Consider the following 14,660-nt stretch of genomic DNA (forward strand, 5'->3'; position numbering starts at 1 on the left):
ACTCTTCTTAAAAGTCTGATCTCTCAGTAGTGATAGACGAAGCTTTTGTTCTTCCTTGGGTTTTTCTTCATTGCCTGTAGGTATTTTACAGCTGTTGCAGGTCTATACTATTCCTTCCTTCCAGATGTTCTTTTATCCTGAGCGGGACAAGTTAGCTCCAGGAAGTATAGAGCAGCCACGGAAACAAAACTTTAACGCACACGCAGAAGCCCAAGCCAAAGCAAAGATGTTATGCATAGCAATAGACACAGTAGTAAGCAGGACAACACCCGATATAGGATCAGGGACAACCCTCCCCCCAGCAGTCCTTGACACTGAGGTAAGCAGAGTGTAACGAAGCGTATTTAAGTAAAAGAGAGGAAAAGAGAAAAATATTCTTTTAAAAATCACATATTTATTTATTCCAGTTCTTATGTTACAGTAGAGACAGCTGCAGAAAGGAGAGAAGGTTGAAAACTGAGTCAGAAGAGATTACTTACTCATAGAAAACTCATTTTAAACCTAGCTGTATTGCATGCGACCTTGGCAGTATCATTCCCATCTTTACTGTATGCACTGCCTGATATTCTAATTCCAAAGAATCAGAAACAGATTCACCGATCAGAAGTAAAATGCATCTGTACTCATCTACCTCCAGTGCTGGGAATTTTTGGTTTATCTTTGCTCAGGCAGGTCTAATTAGAAATTCAGGAAGTTTCTACCCTTGGCACTTCTTTACTGCTTCTCAGCTGGAGTTTAGCCCCAGTATTGCCCTACTGAGATGCTACAATAGAGTGCTTCCAGTCTGTGCTTCTGGCAAAACCAGCCAGGCTAAATCATTACTTTAACCTGATCCAGGAGATCTGCATGGAAGACGGCTAGGAAAACTCACATAACTAATTACAGCATTTCAACTAAGAAGCAGTGACAGAGGGGTGGAAAATCTTACAATATGTCAAAAAGATTCATCTGGGCTTGTCTTCTCATGCCCTGTAGAATACATACAGTATTTTTTCCAGGCACTTGTAATGACTCAAACCGTTGGACTCCACTTACTATTTCACCTTTGGGTTAGATACCAAGGAATCTTAGGCCTGTTTATCTTTATTTTTTTTTCCACTTAATCCCATTACATTTAGTTGCACCCTTTTGTAATGCAATGTAAACAAAAGGCTGCAGCTTTCAAAGGGATTTTTGCTAGCAAAATATTTTGCAAGTTAAACCACCAAAGATCTCACCTCATACTCCTCTTTAAATCCATAGCTGTCAGAGGTCTTCATCAGGTTAATATGCTGCAGTAAGTCAGCCACTCTGATGGCAGGGTGCAGCTGCCCAGTCTGATACGGGGACTCTGTGCCTTCACACAGATAACGAGGAACATCCAGGAGGCGACTGGACTCTGCTGTTGCGCTATGATTTTCATCTGCGTTCACAAGAAAGCAATGCATTAGGTACCCATGGGGCAATAACACCTGCTGCTATAAATATCAAGATCTATTTTCAGTCTCTTCCTTCAAAAACATGTCTAATTTCCGCGAATGCGAAGTACTTACTCCCCAGTACATAAATCCTGGGAAGTACATAAAATAATTTAACTGCAAACACATACAAAAGTTGGCTATTCTTCATTCTGCAATAGAGATGCCTGAAGGGCATTTTATTTGGAGCTACAAAACTTTATGACATTCATGTTCTTGGGAACTCCAGCCTCGATCACCAAAAGTAACTTTTTTAATGACTAATATGTATCATTGAAAATACTACACCTTAAAGAATAAATTAGAATAACTCTGTAGTGGTATCAGCACATCATTTGTCTAAAGCCATCAAACAGTAAATTGAGATCCAACTAAAAAACTGAAGCAATTTTGTTACAGCTTTAGAACATCAGCTCCATCTGGGAAGAAGAATCAACACTTCAGAGTGGTCATTTTAACTCAGATATTTTAGTAGAGAAATAAAACTGGGGGTATGTTGATTTGAGCTGCAATTTTTACTCTGTATAAACAGTCTCCTTCATTGTCCTGTGTTTCTTTTATCAAAACCAAACACCAAAACTTGAGGAAATGATGACATTTAGTCAGTCTCTTCTGTGAAACATTTTTTTTTTTTAAATTAGCAATCAGCAATGTAGGTGAATTTAGAGAAGAAGAAAAATTGTAGTTGAAACCTTTAGGAGTGTAGCAACAGAAACGAGCAGTGGATACCTGACCACTCGCATATTTCTTTGCAATCAGTCTACCATTTCCCTTGCAAAGGATTCAGGAATTAAAACTCCAGGAAGAAAAAAAAAAAAAAAAAAGAGGGGAGAGATGGATGGACTCCCCAAGGGAGATTCTGCCAGTGCAAAACCTGTTAATGCCTTCCAAAATGAGATCTCCTAGTAAGAAACCCGATTCTTTGAACTGTCACACAAGTTGCTAATTTCAGTACATTTATGCCTCACTAAACTGCTCAATAATGTGAGTGACACACAGCAGTCACTCTTTATTGTAGTGTCACACATATTAAATGATACACATTTCAAACCACCTCAGGACTTTCAGTTTCCCCCATTCCTTGATGTATACTTACCAGTAATAGGCACTTTAACCCATTGAAGCAGCAAAAAAACAATGAGTGAACAGAACATAAGAAATTTATTTCAGGACAATATTAGAAAATGACTAAAAGAAGATGGCATTAAAAGTTGTTAAAGCTTCACAACAGGCAACAATGAAAGCAGTTTTAAAAATACAAGGGCCATATTATGCTATCAGTATAGCAATAGGGACTTGAGAAAAGCAAAATTGTCACACTAACTCTGTGCTAATGTACAAAGAATGGAGTGTGGCATTAATAAGATACACATGAAGAAAAAGACATCTAGTACAGCTACAGAATGAAAACAGCTTCACACAAAATAAAATTTTCTATAATTTAGAGTCCATACAATTTTGCTCATCTCTAAATAAAGCAGAGGAAAACTGTGTTGTGATGCTGGGCCAAGTAAGTTATGTGGAGAAGAAGCATGCCAAGTGATCTTAGCTACCCCAACCCCTTCTACATGGTGTGCCCAGAAGCTTGTCTACCACTTTTCACTGTTTCAGTCCCTGTAATGAATAATATTACCTCTTCCAACAAGCATTGCTTTGCTTGTAGCAGGAGACTCTCATGCCCAAAACACCATTACCAGTAGATGGAAACACAGACAGGACTGTTAATCTGTTCTTCAGTTAATCCCTTGTTTTTGCTGTTCACAGCTGCCTATGTCTGGTTATCTACCACAACACAGTGGCAGCAGATTGGCCTTTGCAATATGCTCAAAGCCCAAATGAACTGTTAGGAATAGCTTATTCAGTATCACCAGACCGTATCTATGTAACTTGTGTGAGCCTGAAATGAAGCTAAAGGATATGAAAGGCCTTACAGGAACAGACTTGTTTTTAAATAAACTGTAAATCGATTGATGTAATTTTAGTAAGTATTGAGGATCACTGAGTCTAAGCCATTGCTCTTTCAGGCACCTGTGACATTTCACCTCTCCTCACAAACTTGTTAAACCTTGGTTAGGTTTTCTTGGGTCTAAAGTGGAAAATTCAAGCAGATGGTCATAGACTTTCTAACCATGCTTAACTGTTATTATATTAATGAGAATGCCATTTGCAACATTACCAAAAAGAAATGGGCAGAATACGGCTTGATAAATCTCCCACACAGTGAGTACACACTACCTTGGCAAAGACCAAAGACCACTCAAAAAGCAGTAAATAATGATTTGCTGTCAGTCTCAGAAGACAATTGAAATGAATACCTGCAAAGGCTCCTCCTTTATCAGTATCTTTACCTACAACTTGCATAATGGGATAGAAAATGCCCTGAGTATATGGGCAGAGGGCACAAGCAGTTTGCAATTACAGGATCAAATTTCACAGTTATCTTGATTATTTGGGACACATGCAAGAATCAACAAGGTGATTAAACAAAAAATGAAACATATGGTGTGTGGAAAAGGGAAGTCGATATAAAGCTACAAAATTGACTAGTGAACAGGGTAATGATAGTTGGGATTTTAGAGGATAACTCAATACAAGTCAACTACATGAGCACAAGACAATACATGGTTCAGGTAGCAGGGACACTAAGCAGGATGTAGGAGTACCTATTCCACTCTACTCAGCACTGAGACATCTCCTAAGAGCTGTACCTGATTTGGGGCACCACAATTTAAAAATTCAGGCTATGGGTTGGAAAGTGTTCAGAGGAAAAGAACGACAAAAATTTTTAGAGAACGTCAACTACAAGATAAAGAGTGAAAGAACTGTGTCTAACTCAACTGGAAGAGACAACAGAGAATGTATGACCCTTTTAATAGATAAAACACTGTTTTACAAGGACAGGAGTGTGTCAGTTCTCTGTATTTTTTGAGTCTCTCAAAAGGAAATAGGTAAATTGCCAGCAATGAAGATTTAGTTTAGACAATTAAAAATTAGGAGTGGGAAAAACTAGGAGTGATTAGTAATAATACTCAGTTAATACTAACTAGTACTCAATCAGAAAACAGAGTTTTGGTCCCAAATTCTTAAAACAAATAGCAAAATCAATTGCCAGAAACAGTCTAGATTGTAATTATACTAAACCATCTCAAAACAGAGGAAGGATTAAATTGTTTCCACATCCCTTTAAACTTCACTTCTAGGAATCTAACTTTCAACCTCAGTTTATATTCATGTCCACTTCCTGATATTTGTCTTTTATCCTAAAATAACCTCAGCAACTGACTGAAACTCAATATTGCACACTGTCTTTATCATACTAAAAATCTGGGTACAAATTACACTTTTATTTTTGCATTTTGGTTTTAAACTCAACACTTAAAAAAAATGTTTACAGTGTTAGATTTGGCATAGAAATAAACAGCCTGGCCACTCCCAACATCTGTTGCTCTTTTTGAAGTAATCACAAAGTTGAGAAGCTTACTAATTAAGGTCAATTGAAACATGTAATTAATATAGCAATACAAGGATATTTGTACAGAACCAACGCATGAAGTTGTTTCTCTTGGATTTTATAGATGTTTTTTCCCTTTTATATTTTTCTTTTTATTAAACAGTTAGAAAATTAAGCTTTGGGTGCCAAGTAATACTAATACAGATCTTTTTTTTTTTCTTTTTTTTTTTTTTTTAATGTATCTATTAAGTTAAGAGAATTCTAGTTTCACATGTTAGCTCATCTGAACTCCATTTCAATGTTCTAGGGAGAAAAGTTTCAGCATTTTCAATTTATCTATTTACTTATTTATTCTTCAGTTAGCACTGACTACGAATAACTTCTTAAAGAGAACATAAAACATTTTTTATTCTAAAAGCAGTGCCAGTTTAATTCTAAATTGATAAACTGAGTGTAAAGTTATTTTGTGACAACAGCATAGCTATCTTTTACATTAAACACGCTGTTTCAATGTTCAACCATGCAAGGAGAGGAAACTCATGCAGGAATGGATAATGAAGGACTACGGTCCTCACCTAACACAGCTGTCGGCACAAGTGGATCATTGGGCACTGTAGGAAAACAAAGCTCATGAAGAAATACATTACCCTCAATTTGTGTATTTTTAAGAATAAAAACAACATACTTAAAGAGAAAAAAATCCAAGTGATAACTAAATCCTATTAATTTTGTTACAACAGAAAAAAAAACACAGAATGAATACAGAGTTCCAGAATGCATCCTGAATAAAAGAGAAACGAAAGGCAGTGATTTTGGACTTGAGAAATGTAATGATAAAGGCAAAGAGATCTTACTGAAATGAAATAAAGAAGGCATTACATGCAATTTAGTTTTTGAAAGGGCTCCTCCTTCACTATTGTTCTTTCTTCACAATAAAGGTTTGTATTCATAGAACCAGGTCCTTTCCTTTTAAACCCATTCACTCATGTAATGCTTGAATATCTCATCTCAAAATAAAATGGAATTTCTTTAAAGTCTTCCAAGTAATTTAAAAAAAATGCATATTTACAGTTAATAGCTTTTTTTTTTTTTTAAAAAAAAATAATTGTGCTATAATAAAGATACTGCTCTTAATGATTATAGGAAAACCACAGATACACAGATGTAGATGTTTGAATAAAATGCACAGAATTTTATCATTTGTTATAACTAGAACTGTGCAGAGACAAATAAGCTGTCTCAGAAAGGAATGTCAGAATCCAGAATTTGGTTTTGTTCCAATGTGGAACAAAAAAATAAAATATCAACAGCTCTGTGACAAAATGGAATTCTAATTCTGAAGCAATCTGTCTAATAGTTTGTCCCAGAGCTGAAACCCTGGAAACCTGAATAGTTCATTGCCTCAGAACAGATGATGGTCTGGGGAATTGAATCCTCCAACACCCCAAAAATCACATACCTAGGAAGCTGGAAAACAGTGGCGCCATACTCTTTTGCCAACCAACCAGGACAGCTGCAGTGGCTGGGGCTTGTGGGCTCTTGGCTTCAGGCTGATCCATGCAGAAGGCTGCCCAAGTGCCTGGCAGCCCCAGCTCACTGATAGCCATGTAGGTTCCTGATGGATACTTTGCCTGGGATCCACAATAACTTAGGCCAAATCAAACTGTAAAGCTGTCTCCGTGAATTTCAGTGCCAATAAGACATCAAACTTAGGGGAATTTTCAAACAGTTCTAGCTAAAACTGTGCACAAAAACTCACTAACCTACCATTTTTAATTGATTATGAGACGCTTTAAATGTTAGCACTCTGCAGTTCTGCAGTTTGGTAAGCTTCAATAAACAGCCATAACCCTCTTCCAAACTCCATTTTACTTGAAATAATCAGGGAATAATTTAACAGCCTTAAGGGGTGCGTTTTGCAGAGGCATCATAAGCAGTACGGGAGACAGGAGAAGGGAGATGGGAGAAGGGGTGCCATGCCCAAAAGATAGAAAGTTCAGAAGCAGCTCAGACTGCTCAGAACTGTTTAAAGCCAAGCCCAGAAGTACATGGTGCCATGAGGTCATGTTACTGCCAGCTCTGTGGTGGAACTTGTTTAGAGATACAGTCAGTGGAGTATCTCCCTTTTTTTAAGCCATAGAGCAGATGCTGGAAGGCAGGCAGGCTGGACTTTCAGTGGTAGCTACAACCCAGACACTTAACAGTCAGAAACCCAAACTGCCAAACTTTGTCAAAACCAGACATCTGACAAGACTACAATAAAGAAATACAAATATAGAGAAAATCTGCTGGTATATTAACAAGCTTGATCCTAAACTTCACAAACAGCAATGAAAATTGTCAATGTTTCCTTCTGTTATAATATCCTTACTGCCAAAATAAAGAAATTAATTTGGACCTCAGATTATTATTCATTACAGACATGGTGTTATGCAGTAATATTTAACATGTTGGTATTAAATGTCCTCATGAAGGAAAACTATTTCAGAATTTGAGACATTTATGAAATGCATTTTTTCACCCGGAACAACAATGCATACTGAAAGTACATAAAAATATTTAAATAATTGTCCATACACCACTACCGATAACATATGAATATCCTTATTCAACCCTTGCATATACCTGTCCTTCTAGCAAACCTGGAGATTAGAATCATTTTCATAAAAAAAATAGAACTGTTTTCCATGTTCCTACATGGAAACCTACTCTCTGGAATATCTTTGACTGTTGTACTTACATCTGGGGCTGAAGTTATGAGAATCCATAAATGTGATAGAAAGGGGATCCTCTGCATGCAGGGTGCTCTGGTCAGCATAACTTCTGTCCATTGCATTCACCATGTGTGTCATTTCCTGTCGGGTGGTTCCCATGGCATCCTTGCGCTTCTTTGCGAGTTTGCTGCCCAGCCAAAAGAAAAAACCCCAACCACCTTAATGTTTGATGAACATTGATGTCTATGATAATAATTATCTATAATCCAAATGACTGAAAAGTTTGGCTGGTTTTCCAGCACGAAATCGATAAAACTATGCACCCTGCTATAAAAGAGTTATGACAGTATGTTTTCCGTACACACATGAATGCTGTAATTAAAGTTCTAACTTCTGTACCCTGATAATATCTTTTTCCTGCAGAGTAATTACACTAATATAAACAAATTAGAGAATATAATTACATTTTAACTGAAATGAAAAATAAGAAGCATCTGTGCGTGCAGTTTTATCAACCATCTCCATTTAAATGTGTTTTGATTTTATAAATGGATAAATCAGTCCCCTTGGTTTCCTTATTAGGAAGAAATCATTTAACCTTCTGAATTACTTTGTTAGTTTATAAAAACAAACAACACACAACCATGAAATAACAAAAGAAACATAATTATTCAATATGGATTCACATTACCTTTTATGTTAGAAGTTGTTCCTCCCATTTGGTACACAAGATATGACATGATACCATGCTATCTTTGCTCCTGACACTGAACTTTTGTTATTTAAAAAACAAACAAAAAGCTCCTCACCATTCTGCATGCTGTTTGGGGATAGCTTACATTTTGATACTAACAACCTTATACTCAGTATCACAGCAAAGCTGCTAGCAAAACCCAATTTGTACAACTAACCCCCCAAATTAACAGTCAGTGCCCTTGAAGTGCACACTTAAGTGATATCTCTCAGATCTTTCCTTTTGATTAAGAACTGAAGTAACTTTCACTGTGCTCAGAAGTCAGATGGAAGCAGACTATATTTTAATTATCACTTTCAGACAATATTCTTAAAGCACAACCTCAAGTAGTACAAAGTATGAAAAGCAGCTTAAAATGAACCTTGGTTCTTCAGTAATCTGTAACATACATTAAACTGTTCTGTAATCTCAATATTTTCTTCCAGTTTTCATCTGAAGCTTTTAATTGTAATGTAGCAGATAGCCAGCTTATTAGGATAAATCTGACACTACATGGGAGAGACACAATCATCACTGAAAATACTATATTCTCAAAAATATATGTTTAAAACACAGCTTAATTTCATGAGTCTTTTCTACATGAAGTACTGTGAGATATCTGGGTAAGTGTTTGCACAGCACTGATCTTACATTTCTGTAAATAAAAGGACCGTATGCTGTATTCTCTGACAACTTTTAGGATTCTGTGCTGCATTCTAGTATTAGTAGACAAAAAGAACAATAGTGGAAATTATCAACCCCTGTACATGTTAAGCCCTGGGAACATCCACCAGAAATGACCTACATCATTCTCTAGGTGAGCAAGCACTTTATATTTTGTGTATTTTCTTCCCCAGTGTTGGAGAACTCTCTCTCAATAGTCTTGGTTCAGAATAAGGGGCTAAAAAGTAGACTACAGATGGACAAAGCACACCTGAAAATAACAAAGTTCTTCCACTAATCAGACTCATCTCCTTGTGTTTTTTTTTTTTTTTTTTTTTTTTCTTTCCCCTTTCACAGTATAATGGTTGTTTTTTGCAACTCCTCTTTTTTTGCAACCAAAATCCCAAAGGTGGTCTCTAAGCCTATCATTTTTCATCAAATCTTTGTAGTGTACATGAGAATTCTGTATATTTTAGTTGTTCAGTGAAAAGTAAAAAGCAAACAAACAAAAAAGCACCCAACAATAACAAAAAAAGCAAAATACAAACCAGTGACAGCTGGATGTCTCCCCTGAAATGCATTATTTTCAGTGTTTACTCCCAACATTCATATTTACTTAAGAAAAGTTAGTTTCAACAATACTCTGGTTGAACAAATATTTTAAATGAATATCACCAAAACTTCCAGAAGCGAAACTGCTTGAGCTTTATAACTGGTTCTCAGTGCTATCAAAGCTTTCACAAAACTGGCATTTCTAGTTCAGACTTTTTTTTTTTTTTTTTTTTTTTTTTAGAGTTTCAAAGCCTTTCAGATATCCTCCGTACACTGAAGACTGTATTTTTCTAAAGCCACCTCAGGAATGGAACAAAAAGACTATTACATCTCATCTGTCGACTGTATTAAGCCCTTCTTTGAAGCATCGCTTTGTAACAAAACTTGCTAGCTACGCTAAATAAATCAACAGCTATTAAGCTTTCAAGTTATTAGCTTATTACAGTAGCTAGGTTTCTAATTCTTATGCTCTGCTTCAAATTCTAAAAAGGCCCATTGTGTTCTAGCACCGCTGCTCAATGTGAGGACAGTTTTATTGTTTAACAGCTCCCGACTCCCTGTAGGCTTGACTTTTTTTTCCTTTATTCGGCTAAAGGCATATGCAATCGATGCTTGACACCAGTTAAGCAAATCATTATGTAGCACTCAAGGCTGGCAGAAGCATGAAGGGTTCTCCTTCCATGCCGAGGGACCCCGTGGCCTGACCCTGTGCAGGTGGGTGGTGTGGTGGGAGCTGGAGGGGAGAAGCACTCCATCCGTTCTAGCGTGAAACTCTGCAGTTAATTATCTCTGGCTGAAGCAATTGTTATTTAACAAGGAAATTAGAATTTGTCACAATAAACTGGAGAATGGCAGTTAGCTAAGCCAGCTTAGTTTTTTTTAATTTTCAAGTTTGTTTAAAGAAGTCTTAATCTGCTTAAAAATGTAGAAGAGCGTCACTATCAGACACCACCAGTTCATCAAACGAGTCGAGTGCACTCTTAGATCCTTCACTGAAGTCAAGGGCTTTATGCATTTCTTTAAAATCAAGAATGTGTTCAACTGCTTTGCTCAGTCACAGCCCAAACTGCTGCAGCCCTCACAAACTCACTTGGGCACCACCACATAGAAAAACACCAATTTCACTTCAGTGAAGCAAAACGTTAGGCAAACCAGTGTCATACAGTAAGATCCACACTTTAAAATGTGTCTGCAAAGCACCTGACAATCCAATCAACAGGTACAGACCTCTTCATAAAATATGTTTCTGATAAAAATAAATAAATAAATACAAATCTGAAACTGGTAGGGCGGCAACCTGTTTGTAAAGGTCTGGCATCTGGGCATCTGTGGAGGCTAAGTGCTGCATCAGCCACTTCTGACCTGATTCACTGAGAAAGCAATTTGTGATTTACAAGCACGGGTCTCTACCTAGGAAATCAGAAAGCAGATTTTTTTTTCTTAGTGTGATGTGTCAATGTGAACCATAATGCAAATTAAATTATGATTACAATAAACTAAAATGATAGTTATGGGAAAAACTAGCAAAAACCGAAAGTGTCAATATACAGTTAGAAATACAATATCCCTTAAAAAAAAAAAAAAAAAAAAAAAAAAAAAACAGACTAAGAATAAGAGAAACAATGAAATAAGCAGTTTTTCAAACCTGAGAATAAGGAGAAATAATTATCAATAAAACTTTAGGCAAATTACAAAGACTTTTCCTTTTTTTTTTTTTTTTTTTTTTTTTTAAAGGGATACTGCATCTTTAAAACATGTAAAATAGTAAGTCACCCGTATTCTACTTACAGATAGTAGGAGTAAGAATAGTAGCTCCTCCTGGCAAGCAAATCACAGACAGTGGAAAAAGAGAAGCAATGGTGAATGAAAAGCGTGACTCTGTCACATTCAATAAAGCAGAGAAATGTGCGTTTAAAAAAAAAAAAAAAATTGAAAAATTCATGTTTCTTTGGTTAGCATTTCAACTTGCTCATGCACAAACTAGCCTTACTTTGCCATGCAATTTAAAAAAAATACATTAGCATATAAAAATGATTGTTTTTTTAGAAAGATCACTTGAGAAAATTACATGCTGAGATTTCATTTATTGCCAAAAAAATTGAAAATTAAATGGATTGTGTACTTTCAACATGCAGTTCAGCATAATATAATGATCACCACCTAAATGTCATGACAAGTGAACAGCTGTGTACAGATCTTGTGCAGAAAATATGCTTTTTACTTTTCAGTTACAAAAAATAAAGATTGCGTTAATAAATACAGCTAATCAGAAATTTCATGTAATTCATTTCAACATCTTTTTTGGTACACAGGTGTATACATATATGTTTGTATACATGTTATATGTAGCTATATGAGTACACACATTTTAGAGGATGACATTTACAACAGGTATGTGTGTACTGACATATACCACACATTTCCTGAATACAAACATACACTTTATATTTTAAACTCTTACAATTGGAAATGCTGATGTATTCATGCTAAGCATTAAAAATATGGAAGGTAACAAATGGAAGGAAATGAAATACATTTGGAAATAGTTCAACAATGACTAAAAACAAAACAAAACAAAAAAAATGGCATTGCTTGTTAAAGATGCAGTATCCCTTTTCTTAGTTGGTTTGATTACTCCAGTAAAACTCCACAAGAGCTGTTAAGCACTTAATTCAGTTAAACTTCAAACCAATTCATACAAAATGATGAGGAGAAGCCTAAAACATCTCAAGCACATGAAAAAAACTGCTTAGTACTCCATTTTAAAATAAAAAATAATGCTGCATTTAATCAGATTTAGGTATCTATGGTAGTGCATGAGGCTTTAGAAAGCAAAGAAGATGCAGAAACCATTGTTTTATTGATGTTTCTGTGTAATAACTTTGTGGTCAATTCAGGCATCAAAAGGGATACTACATAATGGATCAGTGAACATGTGCACTACAGCAGATGATTAAAACTGATCAGTTTTCAGTCCCACCACGCTAACTGAGGTGTGTTTATGTATGTGTGAATGTGTCAGTGTTGGGATGACTGCTCCTGGCTTGCTTATACGAATAGCCCTGGTTCACTAAATGGACTAAGTTACCTCAGGTGTACAGTCTGTGCTTGTCACAAGAGACCCTGACTAAAGCTGAGATTAAAAAAAATTGGCCCACTTTCCCGTGGGAGGGGAGGACCCACCTACAAAATACACAACAGACAACCAATTAAACTACCATGATGAAAAATTACCAAACATTAAAGATTCATTAAATGGGTTAATTTCACACCTATTTTGAATACAGAATAGTAGAGGAGCTTAGAAATGTTATGTACTTTAGAATGATGATCAAGTATCATTCCCTAAGAGGGTCCTGCCTTCACAGGGTCAGAGAAGGGAAGGGAGAAAGGGAAAATTTTAAGGTATCATTTCACTGGCATAATTAACTCACTTTCATCAGACAACTAAAGTACGAGTCTCAAATGACTCAGAATGCACGAGCTAAAAAGGACAGTACAATCAAATCAAACAAATGGAGTTTGTGCCTATTTGTTTTGTTACTTGCAGAACTAGCCAAACCCACCTGGAAGTGACTGACAATACACATCAGAAGACATTCTCTCTCTCTTTCTCTCTCTCTCTCTCTCTCTCACACACACCCAGTCGTCTATTAAACATGAGGGGAGCACTGCAACACACAGCAAGAAGATGGCACTCCCCAGCACGTATCTCGCAATAATCATATAAAATTGAGATTGCTTCCTGAAAGCTGAAAAACAACTTGTTGGTTTTGTTCCTCAAAAGTTGTGTAAATAAAGAAAACTGCCTGACTGCATGTCTTTTTTTTTTTTTTTGCACATGATGGGTTGGATCTTTTGCATATGTGTTAATTCTCAACCACAGAGGTAAACAACAGAGAAAAGTAAAAGTGATTTTGGGAAAAAATCACATATGTAGCTAACTAACACAGAACACTGTAAGCATACCTAATGTTTCTAATGCAGACGTTTCTTCTCCAAGTTATATACCTCCAGGGATAATTGTAAAGAGGCAATAAATTAAAAAAAATCTAATGGAAACCAGTAATTATAACATATAGAATGATCTTAGGCACAATTTTAATGTTTTCTTACTTTTTAAAAAGAACAGAAAGCTGTATTTTCAGAGGAACATTTGCAACAATCACAAATATACCCTTCATTAAGAATTCTGCAGAGGGAAAGGGAAGGCAGTGCACAACCCCCTGGAAGACAAAGGTCTCATTCTACGCAAGAGCAAAACAGTTCGTGCACTGTGAAGGGCCAGGATGGGCCAGGGAAAGCGTGCAGAGAGAGAAAAAAAACCTGTATCAGGAGCTACGGTGCTATGGCTACAGATTCATAGAGACATGTTATGAACTTTTATGCCAGGTTAAGAGTTACAACTACTGGGAAGTAAAAACTCTTAAAAACTGCACAAGCAAGGCTTTATCACAATTTACACGCAGCAGTGCTTTGTGCTGAAACACAATTTACACGCAGCAGTTTTTTGCTGAGTTCTCATTTTACAGTTCCCAAAGATGGCGCTATTGCTTATTTTCTAAGGAAGCAGTAAAAAATTAAAATTCATTCAGATAAATACACTTTTAAACAATTTCATGCGCTAAGGACTCACTAGATAATTTTACAGTGATGTGGTATGACTTTTAAGAAAAAAACTAGGTCTACAAGAGCATAAACAGAGTTGTATAAAATTACATTATTTTGCAAGTTGGATAATATATGGATACAAACAACTCATTAGAGCTGCATATAGAAAACCAAATTCATTAGGTGATTACAACATAAAAAGTGCAGTAAGTTACTCTTATTTTGCCTCAAAAAAAAAAATAGGATCCATTAATTTCAATTCCACTCATTCTAATGTTTTATACATTCCTCCAACTGCAACTTATAACCACTTGGAAATGAGTAAGTATGAGAAAAAATATAGTTATTGGACCGCAAATATAAAATAATTCTCTCTTTAAATCCATCATAAGAATCACAGAGAAAAGAAAAGAAAAGAAAAGAAAAGAAAAGAAAAGAAAAGAAAAGAAAAGAAAAGAAAAGAAAAGAAAAGAAAAGAA

General features: G+C 35.9%; 1 protein-coding gene across 8 annotated transcripts in view; it reads right to left on the bottom strand.

The window, feature by feature from the left end:
* The window catches only part of PTPRK (protein tyrosine phosphatase receptor type K), a 325,563-nt gene that overhangs the window by 25,974 nt on the left and 284,929 nt on the right, over positions 1 to 14,660 (bottom strand). For 3 of the 8 annotated variants that reach the window (XM_032184624.1, XM_032184619.1, XM_032184623.1), the window contains exons 14-18: positions 11,359 to 11,388; positions 7,649 to 7,809; positions 5,484 to 5,519; positions 2,554 to 2,565; positions 1,218 to 1,402 (exon numbers count right to left, since the gene is read on the bottom strand). In XM_032184624.1, coding sequence (XP_032040515.1) covers positions 1,218 to 1,402; positions 2,554 to 2,565; positions 5,484 to 5,519; positions 7,649 to 7,809; positions 11,359 to 11,388 — 424 coding nt within the window. Of the gene's footprint in view, positions 1 to 1,217; positions 1,403 to 2,553; positions 2,566 to 5,483; positions 5,520 to 7,648; positions 7,810 to 11,358; positions 11,389 to 13,539; positions 13,582 to 14,660 lie in introns of all 8 variants that reach the window. The other 5 variants (XM_032184616.1, XM_032184618.1, XM_032184617.1 and 2 more) reach the window with 4 other exon arrangements.

Source organism: Aythya fuligula, chromosome 3 (genome assembly GCF_009819795.1).
Source record: "Aythya fuligula isolate bAytFul2 chromosome 3, bAytFul2.pri, whole genome shotgun sequence".
Classification (NCBI taxonomy): Eukaryota; Metazoa; Chordata; class Aves; order Anseriformes; family Anatidae; genus Aythya; species Aythya fuligula.